Below are 16,481 nucleotides of genomic sequence, written 5' to 3'. Positions count from 1 at the left end.
AAAATTGCCTGCTACTATAGTGTTTCCCATTTCTCAGCAATTGCCTAGGATATAAATGAATGTTTTGCCTCTGCCACAGATATCAGACTATTTGAAATTATTCTAGGAAGCCCTAAGGATATATTGAAACATTTGGCTGCTCATTGTTTGTTCAAGCAAGCCGGTGTTAGAAGAGCTGCTCAGGAGCACGTGGTGTGCTCAGCCCCTGGATGTGGGAGAGCATCTCTGCTGGCCACCCTGGCAGCTGCAGGCCTGCACTGTTCAGTGCATCTCTGCAGCAGCACAGGGGCAGAGCAGGGCTGGCCAAGGAGGCACAGAGGCACTGTCTGGGCTTTTCATCAGCAGATGTGACATTTGGAGAGTTAGAAAGGCATCTCTCTCTGCTAGAAGTCATCCTGCTCAGAGCTTTCCCCTTAGGTTGCAGTGCTGTGCTATGGGCAGCTGTTTCTGGAGGAGGCTGGCTTCTACATATTTGCTCTTGTTGAACCATTTCTATTTCTTGTCTTTTGTTTCCCAGCCAGAAGAAAACTACCAGAGGACTAATTATTGAATACACATTCTAGAGCTCATGACAGCTGAACTGAAAATTGTTGCCTACCACTGAGGGCAACTGCAGAGTTGGTAAAAAATGCCTCTAGTGTCATGGTGCTTAAATATAAATTAATTTATAACTCAGCCCCAGGGATCAGGATATGGCTGTTTTTATTTCTGGAGACTCTCACCCCTGCAGCAGAGCTGGCAGGAGCGAGTTAGCGAGCGCTCGCCTCTCCTGGCTGTGTCACAGTGCCGAGCTCACAGCCTGCTCTGCTGGAGCTGAGTGCTCACCCTCTGTTCTGCAGCAGCACTGGGAACTGCACCCTTCCCGAGGGGGGGAATAAAGAGTGTAGGCTGGGAGCAGAGCCTCCAAACGTCTGCAGTCCTGGTGGAGTGAATGTGTTCGAGGCTGTCGCCGTGTGGGAGATTCGTCTGGAGCTTCCATGCTCTAGGTGCTGCTGCCTGGAGAGCAGCACATTTTTCATGGCTGTGTTTTAAAAGTATGTGCCATGAAGGGAATGTGTGGTGGAATCCTAAAAAATAGAGAAAAACTTTGTATTTAGCAGGTGGAAGCCTTGAATTACTTTAGAAATCAGGCTGAGGTTCTTGAAGTCATGACCAGCTACCTTAGGTTATAGCTGTAGCTTTTCAGTCTCAATATGGAGCTGCTCCCATGGGGGTCAGGACAATCACACTGTGGTTGTTGTGTATTTCACACTGTGAAGATCAGCACTTTAAATGCAGGAGTATAGATGGAGGAGAGCAATTTAGGCCCCTGCCTTTGGTAAATGAGCCATGTGTCCAGTCCATCTGCCCAGCCTCAGCTTGGCTCAACTCCATTTCCAGAGTCCAGCTCATGGAAGCATGACATCCCCCTCAGCAGAGGTAGAAGCAGTTGGGTCTTCTCCTTTTGTTTCTAATTTTAAACAGAGATGTGGTATTTCTAAGCATTCCTGTCTATAGTAATAAATAGGCTGGAGGCAGTTTTACTCAGCATTGTGTTTCTGGTTTTATCTGACTAGCTTAGCTGAAAATTGGTAATGATGAATGCATCCAGCTGCTGTACCAGTTTGTCTTGGTAGGATCTTCATGCCTTTTCCTTTGGCAGCTTAGGGCCAGCTGGGACTGGGGGTTGTGTTGCCATCCCTGCCAGATTGGAAAAGAGGGATGAAATGGCCACATCTGGCTTTAGGGAAGGAGCTGCTTCTCCAGGTCCTGATTCTGCCACTTGGTGGGAGCTGTTTGAATTCAAGGAGTGCCTGTTTGAATAATCTGGGGAGAGGGAAATGAATCCAGATTAAGTGTTTAAAGGCAGCTCTGTCAAGAAGCATGTGTTTGCTGGCTGTCAGCAGTGAGGGCTCAGCAGTGTCCTTGGATTTTGGCACACTTGAGGAATGTCTTCCCAAAACACTGGACCTGCAGTGTGTGCCTGACTGTGTCACTTAGCTTACTGGCTGGGTACCCGTGGAAGTTACTTGAGACTGATGGCCCTAGGCCACATTCTTCAAGATGGGGATGTTTTTGCATAGTCTGTCACTTGTGGGATGCTGGGCAGTGTGCTGCCATTCCTGATGGGTCCCTTGGGAAGAAACTCCTGGGAGGATGGGAGCTTGCAGGAAGGATGTGCTCAGCATTCACACCTGGCAGCTGGAGAAGGTGCTGTCTGACAGGCACAAACACTTCCCAGCTCCTTTGTATGCTACATAAACCAAACAGTCTGAGCTCCCACTCTTGGCTGAAAGCAGCTTCAGCCAAAATGTCCTTTTTATCTGCAGTGAAAGCTGGGCAGGGTGGCCTGCTGGTACACAGGCAGCAGCACCTTTCAGCACTCCTGCAGGCTGTAAAAGCTGGGCAGGCTGCACTTGCAATATGCCTCATTTCATCTACCTGAAAATGGTGCCCCAGCTTCCCTTCAATCATTTAAGCTCCCCTGCTCTCTGACACACTTTCCGCTGACAGTAATTCTGTGAGCGCTCGTCGGGCATTTACTGCCATCACTGGAGGAAATACTGATGGCTTCAAATGGGATCATTTCCTTTCTGATGGACAGCAAGCACCTGTGGGAGTCCTAATAGCTGTGCAGTGTCTGTGAGGAGGCAGCAGGGAGGATGGTGCAGCTCTCTGCAGCCAGGCACCTGCAGGCTCTGAGGAGGAAATTGGAGGAGAGGGAGGAAACCACTCCTGGCTGCCCCTGGAACTCGTGGAGCAGCTTCAAATTTTGTGGATCCACCTCCCCCATGGGTGATGGTGGACAAGGGTTTATACCAAAAACATGGACAAGCAGATTTCCTTGCCCTCTCCCTAAAGTTGAAGGTGTTTGCTGTGTGCATTCTTACTTTTATTGTCCCCTAAATGAGTGTTAAACACTCTGTTTCCAGGTACTTCCTACTACTTCCTACTCCTTCCTACTCCTCCTTCCTACTAGGATGGAGAGGACTGGATTTTTCATTGAGTAACTGAAAAGGAAGGGAACAGTGTCACCCCCTTTCTCCTCAGTATTTAAAAACAATTACTGCTCAGCACTGTATCATTATTTATTCAGGTCATGTGCAAACAAAAAGAGCAATCAAAGCCTTGTAAATTCAACGTGGATTGAAATGCATTTAAAAGAACAGTGAACTGACCTTCCTTTTTGTAATTTTTGACTATGTTTTGTTGAAGTAACATTTGTCCAAGCTCTCTGTACTTGGTGCTGTGCCTTTGAAGTCCTAGAAACAAAGGTCTTAATTCCTGGGACACATAACAAGTGGGCGTTCAGCAGAGTATGGCAGCTTGCTCTTCAGCTATTCATAGGTGACAGGAAGATATCCTCTGGTAATAAATTTGAGTGTTTCAATTACAGTAAGTTTCTTGGTTCATCCACTTGTATTTTTAAGTTAAGTCATGTATCATAAACCTGCAAACCAGTGTCAGCTTCAAATGTCTTAACATTTCCAAATCTGTCTTGTCAAAAAGTCATCTTATTCTTGAGCTAAACATGTGACAGGGTCAGAGCAAATGTGATGCATTTTAAAAAGCAGGACCTAAACTCATCTGGAATATGTCAGCTGTGAAAGGAGAATTGCAGTCTAAGGTTAAACAAGCAAGGATTTCATTTGCAATCATTTTAATTGATATTGATTGCGCTGCTTGAATGTCGGGTCAAAGGAAAAAAGTCACTTCAAATCCAGACTCTTGTTTCTGCCTTTTAAAACAGCTTTAGTGTCTTTGGCTGAGAGGCTGGGGGGCCTTGGGTTATGTTTGCAGTGAAGTTCGCAGTGGGGGAGAAGAGAGGGCTGGAAAGTAAAACAAACAAGTGTGTGTTACATTACAGGAGAAGTGAGAACTTTCCCATCGGTGGGAATCCAGCTGGGCATGCCAGCAGCCTGCTCCCCAAAGTGCCCTGGGCTGCAAGGTCTCCAGTTGTGTGTGCTGCCTGTTCACCCTGCTGAGTTCACATTCAGTCCTACCTGATGCCCTTCAGTGCTCCTTTTTCATCCCTTTTTTCTTTCCTTATTATTCACCTCATTTCATTTGCCTGTTGGCTATTCATCTCTTCTTGGGCTGGCTCCTGTCCTTGCAGTGGTTTCTCTCTCTCTCTACAGACAAATCCACACTTTAAAGTTAGTCTTTCATGTACATTTCTCCTGTATATCTGCAATATTATCTTTCCATTTGAATTCCTGTCTCCTGTGCCCCCTTTATGCAAATAAATGGACAGTAGGTTTGTGTTAGTAGTGGTCCTGTCTGTATTTGTAATGTGCTTTCTCTGCTTAGAAAGCACGAGAACATTGTCAGCAATTCTTTCTGTGCTGCTGTTCTATAAACTGAGTATCAGGTCAATAGGAATATTTCAAAATTAGCCTATTTAAAAATAAGAGTCGGATCTCTCCCTGAACTATTAACCAATTGACAGCCCTACTGCCAATTGCAGGATAAAGTTGATACAAGGATAGATGGTGCTCAGATCCTCAGGGGCTTTTCCATTGCATTTTTTTGAGAGAAGCTGGAGGCAGAAGCATGGGCAAGCAGGGTCAGTTTCAGAGGCAGCCGTGTGTTTTATTTCCTTTGTGTGGGTCCTTCTCCTGTTTGATGTTCAGGAGGATATTTCACATTGCCCAACTTAAGGAATAAGTGCTGTGGAGAGGGAAGCTGGAGGCTGCCTTCCTTCTGGGAAATCAGCCCATGTAATCTTGTGCAGTTGGCAGAGGCAGTCTGGCAGGGATGGAGTGTAACCAGTCCTTGGCCCAGTGTCCGATGGGCCCTGGGGATGGGGATCCTAATGGGCTGGATTTTGCACCAGGGCTGCATTTTGAACTGATGCTCCAGGGCTAAGGATAGTTATTTTATTGTCTGTAGGTGTGATTTTTACCCTCTGCATCCCAGCAGCAGACTCGAGGGTTTTCATCTGGCTGTGTGCCTTTTGGATGTTTTCTTCAGGTTCTTTAAGTGTTCCCTGTGTGTGAAAGGTATTTACAGCCCCAGCCTTCCCCTGCTTTCTGAGATCCCAGAGCTGTGTAAATTCAGAGGATTAAGGCTGAGTTTGAGCTGGGCTGAGCACGCAGGCAGTGATAACTCCAGCCAGGGCATGGCTGTGGGATGTGAGCTTGTGCCAGGCTCCTCCAGGGCTGATCATTGTTTCCTGATCACACAGAAAACGTGGAGTCCATTGTGCAGAGGTGTCCTGCTGTGGCATTTTAGGGGTAAGATCAGTCTCATTGCAGAGCTGAGGGCTGTGCACCCACATCATTCCCAGCTTTACTTATAAACTGGGCAGTGTGTGCAGCTTGAGTGTCTTTGGAGACTGCAAATGGCTTTTCAGGATGGAGTGTTCCAAGTGATTGAGGGTTCCTGCCAGATCTGCTGCAACCAGAGGTGCAATTGCATAACTAGCTTGGGCTGATAGTGATGGAAAAAGAGCCACAAAGGTTTTTATTGTGGACTCCCAAAATCTGTTGCAGGGCCAGCTTGGGTTGCCAGGGTCTTTGTGAGTGAATCTTCAGAGCTGCTGGTGTGTGAGCTGGAGGAGGTGCCACAACCCCATCTCCAGGTGAAGGGCTCTTTGGTGTCTGTACATCCACATAAACAAATAAAGATAGAATCTGTTTGTTTCATGGAGGAACTGCCAGGAAAGAGGCTCTGAAGAAAGGCCTAATTCTTCCTTATCTGTAACCATGCAGCCAATTGGAACCATCTGCACTCCGTCTGCAGCCCAGACAGACAAGGGCTGCAGATGGAGAGGCTGCAGCCTGCCCTGGAAGGTGTCAGAGAAATTCTGAAGTGAGGACAGGTAGGAGACAGTCCTGGAAGCAATGAGCAGTTTTCTATATTCTGGAGAAGGATTTAGCAGCCTTGTTTCTGGAACTGAGAAGAGAAAATGGGCCTGGGCAAGGGGATTTACTGTACCTGTGACAGCAAAGGTGGGCAGGTCTGCAGGCTCCTGGGGTGGGCAGAAACCACAAGGCTGATGTGAAGACCTGTGTTGACTTTGGGTACTGTCGCTGTGTGAATGAATCTCCAGGATTTCCCTGAGGTGCAGAGGGTGAAAATATCCACTGCCCTGGGCTTGCCTTGGGGGAAGGCTCACCTGCAGGCTGGGATTTCTGGATTGAAGTCAGTCAAGGTGCATCAATAAATGTCCCCTCTCGTGATGGACTGTATATTCTGGATGTGCTTAAATTTTCCAGCAATTGCCTGTGCACAAGCCCAGATGCACATCCAAAAATAGTAAGCTCTTGTGCTAAGTGAGGTCCCCAACTTGGAGGTCATAAACTTTAGTAAAAGAGCAATCACTGGAAGGCTCTTTTAGTAGAGGAAATAGAAAGGAAACAAAGGAGGCAAGAACAGAAACCCCATTAGCCCCCTCCTGCTCCGTGCCTGGGGCTGCAGAGGTCTGCCTTTGGCAGCCCAGAGAACAGCCTGCTGTCACCCTCTGTCAGCAAGGACATGCTGTGTTCAGTGTCCTGCCTTCCCAGGAAAACTCCTGTGGGCTGTCCTCTGCTGGAGCAGGGAGAACAGGGACTCTGCAGTGGGTTTCCTTGTCACACAAACGTGGCTTTGTCCCCTTGGCTGCCCCAGGTCTCCCCCCACTGTCCCCCCACTGGAGGCAGGAGCAGCCTTGGGGCTTAATTCACGGCTGTTTGGAAAGTGCTTGAGATTCTTGGATGGCACTACAAGTGAATGAATTATTTCCTTGGCTTTGATCCAGCTATAGCTGTATTTCATGAATTAATTTTGCTGGTAGCTCAGCGATGAGACAAGCCTTAAATCTCCAGACAAAATAGGGATGAAAAGCTGCATTTGGAAGTAGGGAATTTTGTAGGATTCAGGAAGGAGAAAAACAGAGATTTGCACACCAGTGCTGTGGTGAAAGGAATCATCTGAAAACCTGCAGTGAATGTGCTGTGGGTACCAAGGGAAGACTTTCCCTGAAGCATTAACAGAGGCCCAACCACCGTGTGAAGCCAGATAGAGTTTAAACAAAAATGGTAATTTATTGGCTTTGAAGGCATCCTTAGAAGTGAATATTGCCCCTGCAGCCAGGAGTGCATGATTTGCTGGTGCTCTCAGATGGTGGCACTCCCTGCCCCAGCCTCCTTTCTCCCCCATCAGGGGTCCATGTCACCTCATGCAGCATCTTCCTTGCACCTGCTGCCACATCTCAGGCTGCATCAGGCTTTGTGAAGAAGTGCATGCTTGTGGTGATTCCAGTTTCTAATGTTTTGCTGAATATCAGTTAGCAGACACCATTTCCACGTGACAAGTTTTTGGTTGGTTACTGAAGATTAGCAATTTGATTTTTATCTCAGTAGCTCCCCAGTAAACAGCACAATATGACCTTCTTCAATTGGCATCTTGAACTGCTGCTTTCAGGTGTTATCTTTAAAAACCAAAGTGAGGAGTTGACACTGATTTGTATTCCTTTATCATTCATGGAGAATAATGCCAGACAGGTATTTTCCTTGCTCTTTCCCTAGTAATGGACTTGGCAAGCTGAGCTGTGTTCTGGTGTGTTCTGTGCCTCCAAGACAGTGCTAGTTATTTTCATTTTGGTGGAAGAGTTGTATCTTTATTTCCTTTCAACTTGATATATCTGTGTATGTCAACTTGATATATCCCTAAGAGGAGCCTCCAGCCCCCCAGGACTCCTGTGCAAGGTGCACAGAGGTTGGGTGCTGGCTGATCCTCTGGGAGCCTGGGCTGGAATTGAAACAGCTGAATTTTATTGCCTTGGTTCTAATTCAGATGTGTCTGTGACCCTAAAATGGCAGTGCATCATCTCACTTCCCAGGGAAGGGTAACTTTAAACAAGTGAGTGATTTGGAGTGGAATCAGCATGTTGCACATTGAGGCAGTCAGTTCACTAATTAAAGGAGAGGGGGAGGAAGTAATCTGGAGCAATCAGCAGGGCATTTCATTCCAGTTCCTAATTTTCTTTTCTTGTTGGGCTTCAGTTTTTGAGAGACTAGAGAGCTAATGATTTTCATGAGCTCTTTTGCAGTACTGGAGGTGTGTGTGCATTGATGTGAGCAGTTGTATTGTGATCTCCATTCATGTAAGATACAAATACCTGTCATGTAACTGCTTGAGTCAAAAGGAAGGCGTTTAGAAAAATATCTGTGGCTGAGTTTTGGCGTAGTAAGCAGTGCTCTTAGGGCATTTCCTAATCTATTTCACTCGCATTTAAAAAATGATTGGAATAGATATCCTGCAAAACATTCCCATAAGAATTCAGTTTTTATCCTTGAGCAGTTAAGAAAAGACATATGAGAAAAATGTATCTAGCTGTAGTGACCCAATGTCCTATTATTTCTTCAACTCCTTTTCCACACGGTGTGCCTAGAGAGAGAGTTTGGTACAGTGTCACTGGGAGTTCAGCTTCCAGTCCTCAGAGATGCCAGGGATAGCAGAGTAATTCCCTTCTCTGATCTCACTTGCAGTGTTAATCATTCTGACATGACATACCTGCTTTTAAACCGTGCTTAGATGGTGTGCTGCAGCCTGGTTCAGGGCAGACACTTAACACTCAGAAGCGTTCAACCTCTGTTGTGTGTTTGGATCCCATTGATCTCTCTGGCTCAGGGAATTTGTGGTAGGGCTTTAGAAGTGCCTTTCTCCATATGAATGCTGCTGTGAATCAGAGACTGTCAGCCCCAAGGGGGGTCTGATACTTCTCAGATCAGAAACAAAACAAAACCCACCTCTGTTTCAGTTGAACAGTTTAAGGCTTCCCTTCAGGATGCTGATTTGCTCATGTGCTGCTGATGTATGGTTTCTGAGTTAATCTGAAATGAGCTCATTTTCATACCCAGTTTCAGGATCAGTGAAATTAATCAAACACATAGCCTGGAGAATATTCATCCTAATCTAATCTAAAATGACTGTTTGTGTTGTGCATGCCTAATTATTCATCTTAAGTCATCTCTGGAAGATACCTACTGTCTTGTTTGTGTTTTTATTCAATATTTATACAGCTTAATGCTTAAAGGTAGCTGCAAAGAACATAAAGAATTTACCATTCTCTTTTTTAATCTCCCTTACAGAAGGACATGTCACTAAAGCCTCAGGAGCGGAAGGAGAAATGGGAGAGGCATCCAGGCAAGAAACCCAGAGAATCTGAGAACTGTGTGTCTGCTGAGCCAAGTGAGAATGGCCACAACAACGACGCGGGGAGCTCCGAGAGAGAGGCAGAGAGAGGCAAGGAGAGGATGAAGAAGAAACTCCCCTTGAAGCTGTCCAAACAGGTAGGGAAACACTTCTCACCTGAAGAGGCTCTCTTGGCCTTGGGCACTGGGAAGTGCTGTCCTTGCTGGGAAGTGAGCTGTCCCTGTAATTGGCTTCTCTGGTTACCTGTGCTGGTGGGAACAATGCCTCTTGGAAGACTTGTGCACAAATCCTGTGTTGAGGTCAGGCTCCATAAGCTGAAGTGGAAGCCAGGTGTCCTGGGTAATACAGGAAGGAGGGAGCAGATCTCCCTGGTGCCTGCAGCTTTGAGACAGTGCAGTGATTCCTACAGGAGATGGTCTTGAGCACAAGCAGGAATCCTCCATCAGATCACAACCTCCTCTGGAGGATTTGTGCTGGGCAGTGTGCACCTGGAAGTTGCAGATTTCTATGTCCATCTCATGACTGCAGTTTGACTTACTCCAAAACAGAGTGTTGAGGAGGAGAGACTGTTTGAGCATTTTAGAAGTGGAAAGTCATTTTGCAGGAAGCTGTGCTCTGGGCAGTCTTTCCTGTGTACCCTTCTGAAATGTGCTGGAGCATTAATGAATGAAGAGTTGTGATGCTGGAGGGAATTATTCCAGAGACTCCATCTGAGCCAGGGTGTGTTCAGAGGGGCAGGTGACAAAGGAAAGGCCCTGAGGCTGGCAGGCTCTTTATCACTAATGCTGCTCAGCAGGGAGAGCTGTTAGTGACTTGGTGTGCATTCCTGGGCTGGCAGTCCCCATGGCACAGCAGCATCTCTCCGTGGACACTTTCCCAGTTTCCCAGTTGTCCTTAGCAGGGTGCCAAGTGGCAGCCAGTGGGAACACCAGTGTACTTGACCTTCCAGCATTTGTTCCGAGCTAGGAAACACACTAAGATGAAAAAGTGGGTTTTATTCTCCATTTCTCCAGCAGAAAAAGAGCTGTTTCACTCAAGCCACCTTCTGTTCTGTGACACTAATCCTGTGTGTGTGCCAGACAGCCAAAGATTGAATTGTCCAGTTACTGGAAATGTTTTTTCAGACTTGCAATACTTTAACATTTGAAAATATGGTGAAGGTTGTGCCATGTAACCCTCCCCTTTAACTTCTTCACCACATACTCTTTTGTGTTTCAGCATATTGGTTTAGAAGGGCTCATCACATTTTAAGTTAGAGCTTCTCATGGTCTGGTGAAAGTTGTTTTTTCAGTTCTGTTACACTGCAGGAAATCCAGTGCATGGCAGGGATTTGCATAGTTGTGGATTTGTGAGACAGTGGGGAGGTTCTCCCTTCCTGCAGGAGGAAAAGGTTGTTAACAGAGACATCTTCTGCATGAAATTTAAAACTCTGTTTCACATAGTTGTGTCCACTAGGGAATTCATGGCCCTTCACAGAAGCCTCTGGAGTAAGAGGTTTTGTTGCACTGGCAGACTCTGATTTCTCTCATACTCTGCTGTCTTAGTTTACCAAATATTTAGTTTATTGGTAATTCAGCTTTGAAAAATGAGGAAGTTTTTACTTATTTTTTCTGAATAGTATTTGGCTGCCATCAGTGGTTAAATAGGGGATTTGCTGCCGCATTTATAAAAACCTGAATTCAGCTTCCATTGTTTAATTTTATTTTTTTCTAACCTGTAAGGATAAGTAACAAACTCTAAAAAGAGTGAGGAGCTTGCACAAAGGGTATAAAAGAAAACCTGTGATGAGTGACTCATTAATACATGGTGCTTCTTTAAATAAGTCACACTTAGAATTCCTCTCTTGTTGGAAAGGGAGGTTTTTTTGAATACCTGCTATTATCCTAGCTGGTACAGTTGTGAAAACCAGACAAGTTTGGAGGTCTGTAAACTTGATGAAAGTAGCAGCAAAATCTAAGCTACATAAACTAGGCTATTCTTAGTTCAAACTCATTATGCAAATGATATAGACAAATTCAATAATTTTTCTTTCTTTTTAGTAATCACGAAGTTCACACCTAGAATTCTGGCATTTCCTGCCAAGCTGTCTGGACAAATTTGCTGTAATATTAAGTTTCATGGAATTTGGGGGGTGAATTTTGCATGTCAGGCTTATTAAACATAGGTTTATACCTCATTTGGATAGCTTACTGTAATTAATGCTAATTATATTGAGATGTTGCTTAGAAATTAATGTTCAATTTGAAGCTTTCCTTCTACTCTCATCCCTTCTCTTCACAATGATACTGAATTGTCATCTTTTCTGTGTATCCTCCTCTAATAAATCAAATTGGGCATTATAATTATGGCATTCTGCTAATCCTTGTAGAGAGGTGCAAAGTGGTAAGCTGATTTCAGTGCCAGGTTGTCTGCTTTGTTTAGAAAATTAGATTTATACTTCACTCCATTTGACAAAGCATCCAGATTGCTATTGCTCCTGAATATTGGGTTGTTCTGTACCTCAGGCTATGGGGAGAGGGCTGCAAGAACCAATCTGTCCTTTCCAGCCTATTACTCCCAACTGTGTATAAAAATCATTCAAACACATTTATCTCTTGCTGTAACTAAGCAGAGGGAGAAAAAGGCATTTCAAATGGTCCTTTTGTCCAAGATTTGTCAGAGTTTGGGGCTGCTGTCAACACATGCACACAGAGAAAGGTGCTGACTTCAAACTGCGGTTCCACAGCGGGGATCAACAAAAGCTCTTGCAGTCACCAGGATCAGGTGTGTCAAGGAGTGAGGAGGTGTTCAGACCTGTGGTGTATTTTGGTGTAGCCAGAGTGGCCTGCAGTAAACCCAGCCCCTCTGCAAGGCTGTGACTGCCTCCAGCACAGGAGCATTCCTTAAGGTTGAGTTCATTGCCTTCTCAAAAGGCCGTGTCCAAAGCTAACCCAGTGGCTGGGGGAAAGGAATCCCCACCACAACTGCAGAGCTTTCTGGTGAGGGAGAGCAGCCTGTTACCCCCTTGAAGGGATTTGAAGGGTTGGAAGTATAATTTGATTAGGTTAAGTAAGAGGTACATGTATGATGTAACCCCTTAGTTCCAGTGCTCCCTTATGTGTCCTGTGTTGTTCTAGTTTTTGGGGAGTCACTCTTTGAACTTTCAGTCAGTCTTTGATTAGCCTGAGCTGAGCTGTTCTTCTCTTTTCTGGTTTATTTTTGGAGTTGCTTATTCCTCTGAATGTCTGAGCACCGTGGATGCAGAATAGTTGGGGTTTTGGTTTTTTTTCCCTTTTTTTCTGATCTTTAGGACACATTGCCCTTTCTGTACAATCACCGCCTTCTGAAAAGAGTTGGGGCTAATAGGAAAGAGTTGCTGTTATTTCCAGTTAGTTTAACCTCAAGCTCTCTGTTTAGTCAGCTTGGGAGCATCATGGAGTGTTGAATATATTTAGCTGTTAAATGCTGCTGTAATAACACAGTGTTCTGCAGATAGTCATTTGTCACGAAGATTAGTGTCTTACACCTCCTCCTTCCTTTTCTCACCCACTGTTTAAATCACCCGAGATGAGGGAGAGTCTCAGAGAAGCTGAGGAGAGCAGGGTGGTGCAGTATTTAGTGCTCATAAATAGCCTGCTGGGTTGGGAGCCTGGGAGGAGAGGGCAGGGGAGTTAACACGGTCCTGTTGCTCCGGAGGCGTGACATCTCCGAGACTTGAGCAGAGCTTCCTGGAGGGAGGGAAGGCACAGCTAATTCCCCAGCCTCATCCACTGCCCAGCCCTCCCCAAACTGCTGAGTGCTGCTGGTGATTAATGGATCGTGTTGCCGTGGCTCTTGCTGGACTGGAACTGCTAAATTGCATTAACAAGTTTGATTACCTATTCATGTGGTTTCTCTGTGGTGCTCATCATCTCGTTATCCAACATTCATTAAGGGATATAACACCCTCCCTGCCCCCCAGGAGGGCTGTGCTCTGGGTTACTGCTGATCTGAGCTAAAGGTGATACACTAAGTCATTTTTTCCATCCAGGATGCACGTTGTTTCTTCTGATGTCTAGGTGAAAATTGATAGCTCCTTTTCAAACCATTTACCTACCCTTGGCCCCATTTGTGCATGGTGGTGTGGGCCTTTCCCAAGGTGGAGACAAACAGTCTAGAAACTCATCTGGATCATGAAATACTGTGCAAAATTTCCTTTGGCATCATAGTGCTCGTGCTGGCAATAGGACTGTGTAGCTGCTGGAGTTGTACTTGTATTTTTCAGATAATGGTAAATAGTATTTATCATGCTTGGATGTGAAGCCGCTGGTGGGCTGGAGGCAGTGTGTGCTTAGTGGTGCACGGTTCAGAGGCTGAAATGTCCCTTTCTTAGCTGAGGTTCAGCAGCCACATGGGAGAGTGAGTCTGAAAAATAACCTTTGGAGTCTTTGTCTTTAGCCAGAGGACATGGATATGCCTGTTCTTCCATGGCTTAATAATGTAGCATTGGAAGCTGAATTGTGTCTAAGAGGGTCTAGATATAAGAGTAACTTACTCTGTTACCTTCAGTATCTCAGCTACTAAAACCCAGTGAATTCTAGGCAGTCAGCTTACAGGGGAAAAAAATAAGAAAAAGAAGAAAGGTTGCCTTTAATGTGGGTTTTGGGGATTGGTTTGGTTTGGTGTGTGCTGCTTTGGTGTTTGCATTTCACTGCTTTTGAACACTGAAATTATACAAACTAGTTTCTTTTTGTTTCTAATTGATGTTACCCTTTTTTTGTTAGCAGATATTGTTATTTAAACCTTCTTTGAAACTAAACAACAAAGAAAGAGGAAAAAAGTCCATTTTCTTTTAATCAGCAAAACGTTGCTTAAAAGCAGGATCCATTTCTACCTTTGTAAGTACAAGACTGTACAATTCGGACATGAAAGCTCTTGCACCAATTTTTTTTAAGCTGGGACAGCAGGGCTGATAAGGCAGTGCCATTACCTGTGTGCAGCCTGTGTCCCAGAGTTTGGCCAGGCTGTCTGGACAGGAGAACCAGGGTTTGGCAGGAGAACCAGGGGTTGGCTGTCCCCATGCTCTGGTTCCATCCGGAGGGGAGGTTACCCGGCTGGGTGAGCTGTGGTGCTGGGCTCCAGCAAAGCCTTCCCAAACACCAACTCCCTCCTGAACTTGTGCACAGCCTGGCTGGCTCCAGAGCTGCTGATGAGGGTGTAGGGCAGGCTCCTGGCCCCGGGGGTTTGGGAGGAGCCCTTGTTTGGGCTGAGCAGGGCTGCAGGCACATCTCTGCGGCTGCAGAGGCTCCACAGCTGCTGGGAAACCGCTGGGGAGCAGCGGTGCAGAGCACTGAAATGGGCAGCACAGCATCCAGGCATTAGGTTTGCTAATCCAAGGCCTGAAATCAGCCTCATTTCAATCAATAGCAATCTGTTTGCACTGTCAGGAACTAATTTAAAAATCTGCTTTAAGTCCTGGTTAGGCACTTGGTATTCTGTTTTTTTGGATCAGAGTAGAGGGGAGCAGTGGGTATAGCACAGCAGTGGCAGGAGGAGGAAAAATCCTTTGTAAATAAAAAGTGGATGTTTATTTCCCAAATGAAACCCTGCTATTACAAAGGAGTGCTGTTGTTTTTGCTAGATTTATCCAAGAATTCATCAAGATTCTTGAAGTGGCTGCAGAGCCCGCTCTGCAGCAGAGGGAGAACTTAGCAGTGTGTGTAGTTTGTTTAAAATGCTGTACCAACACTAGACCATTAAAGTCTGCATTATAGCTGTGGCACAGATAACTTCATCATGGGATTGCAGCCACCTTTGGAGAGCTACAGCACAGTTTCCATAACAGATTTCTGTAACACACTGCTTCAGGAGTAGTGCAAAACAGTGCCATAAACCCTCTGGGAACTGTGACAGGAGGCAGCCTTTGCTTAAGCCAGAAAAAATGTATTTCAAAACCCTCTGCAGTTCTGGTAGGGAAACATGAATTGAAGAGATCATGCTCATTAGAATTGTGGGGTGTCCAATTCTTTTTAGACTAATGCTGAAGAATGAAACAGAATCATATGCTGGATTTTACTACACTGCAAATATTATTTTTTGAACAGTGCTGTAAAGCATGTTTTGGCTGCTGGAAGTGTGATCTGTAAGAGAATGTGGCTTTGACTTTTTCACGGAATAGTGAAGCACTTGGACCTGTAGGTTCCCCTTCTGTAGCTGACCCTCCCTTGCCAGTGTGAGTGCTCCTAGAGCTCTCCTGATTCTTCCAGACAGGCTCAGCTGCCTGTGCTGGGTTGGGCAGGGCTGGCTCACCTGGCCAGCATTTCACTGCCATGGGCTTTTCTGGAGTGGGGCTTTGTTCCTGGGTGTCAGAGCAGGCAGGGCTGGGGGGCCGTGGGGATGGGGATGCAGTGCTGCAGTGAGTGCACTCTGCTCCCTGCTGTGTGTTTAAGGATCAGCCTGCTGCTGTTACACATCAACCATGCTGTGCTCACAGCTACACCCCAAGGCTTTGCCTGCAGCACTGCCTTCTGCTTTCTTTGTCTCTGCTTTTCCTCTGCTCCAAAATCCCTGTCTGTCCCCACTCACCTCTCCCCTCCCCAGCATCTGGGCAGCAGCAGGGTGCTCAGCCTGCAGATGGCTGCTGGCACTCTTAGGATGCTTTGGAGCAGATTTGGAGAGCACAGTGGTGAAAGCACTGGATGCTCCCAGTGCTGCCTGTGCTGGGCTGGCTGCAGGGGCTTCCATCTGGGTTCCCCATGGGAACAGGGGCAGGAGCTGCAGCCCCAGTGCAGCTGCAGCCCCAGGGCAGCGTGGCTGAGCAGAGCTCTGAACTGCACTTGCACTCTGTTAGGAGCTCCCTACAGGGTGCAGTCCAGGGGAAGCAGCTCCCATCAGGCAGGACTCATCCCCACCAAGGAGGGGCTTGCAAACCTGATGTTCCTGGTGGTTTCAAAGTTAAGACTTTGAAGGTCAGGAGATTCAGGTGGTAGGAAGATGGTTGAGCCACGCTGGTGCAGTGTTAGGAAGTGATGTTTTATGTGTGTGGAGAATCACACCAGTTATCAGCTCCATGTTTTAAAACTCTTGCTGGTCACCTTTCACTTCTCTGCCTGCGTTGAGATGACTGATAATGGCTTTAGGTCACATTTGCTTAAATGTAGCCTCGGAGAGGAGCAGAATAAAGGGAAACAAGGCAATCCTCTCTTCTCGATGACAGTCTGTAAGTAGCTGTGAATGAATCTCATTACAGCAGCTTCTTTTGAAAGGGAGAAATAAAAAGGAAATTTCATTGCTAACAACTTATGTGGCATTAGATGCTATAAAAAAGGTTGGTGGTGGTCATTGGTTACATTGTTATAAAAGAAGAGCTAAATGGTCTGTAATTTAGAGAAGGGGATTTAATT

At 46.0% G+C, this 16,481-nt stretch overlaps 1 protein-coding gene across 7 annotated transcripts in view; it reads left to right on the top strand.

The window, feature by feature from the left end:
- The window catches only part of FBRSL1 (fibrosin like 1), a 499,458-nt gene that overhangs the window by 125,215 nt on the left and 357,762 nt on the right, over positions 1-16,481 (top strand). For all 7 annotated transcript variants that reach the window (XM_084216905.1, XM_084216907.1, XM_084216904.1 and 4 more), the window contains exon 2: positions 9,057-9,257. In XM_084216905.1, coding sequence (XP_084073031.1) covers positions 9,057-9,257 — 201 coding nt within the window. The remainder of the gene's footprint in view (positions 1-9,056; positions 9,258-16,481) is intronic.

Source organism: Fringilla coelebs (genome assembly GCF_963513975.1).
Source record: "Fringilla coelebs genome assembly, chromosome: 17".
Classification (NCBI taxonomy): domain Eukaryota; kingdom Metazoa; phylum Chordata; class Aves; order Passeriformes; family Fringillidae; genus Fringilla; species Fringilla coelebs.
Note: the sequence above shows the minus strand (reverse complement) of the source record. Positions and strands in the feature narration are given on the sequence as shown.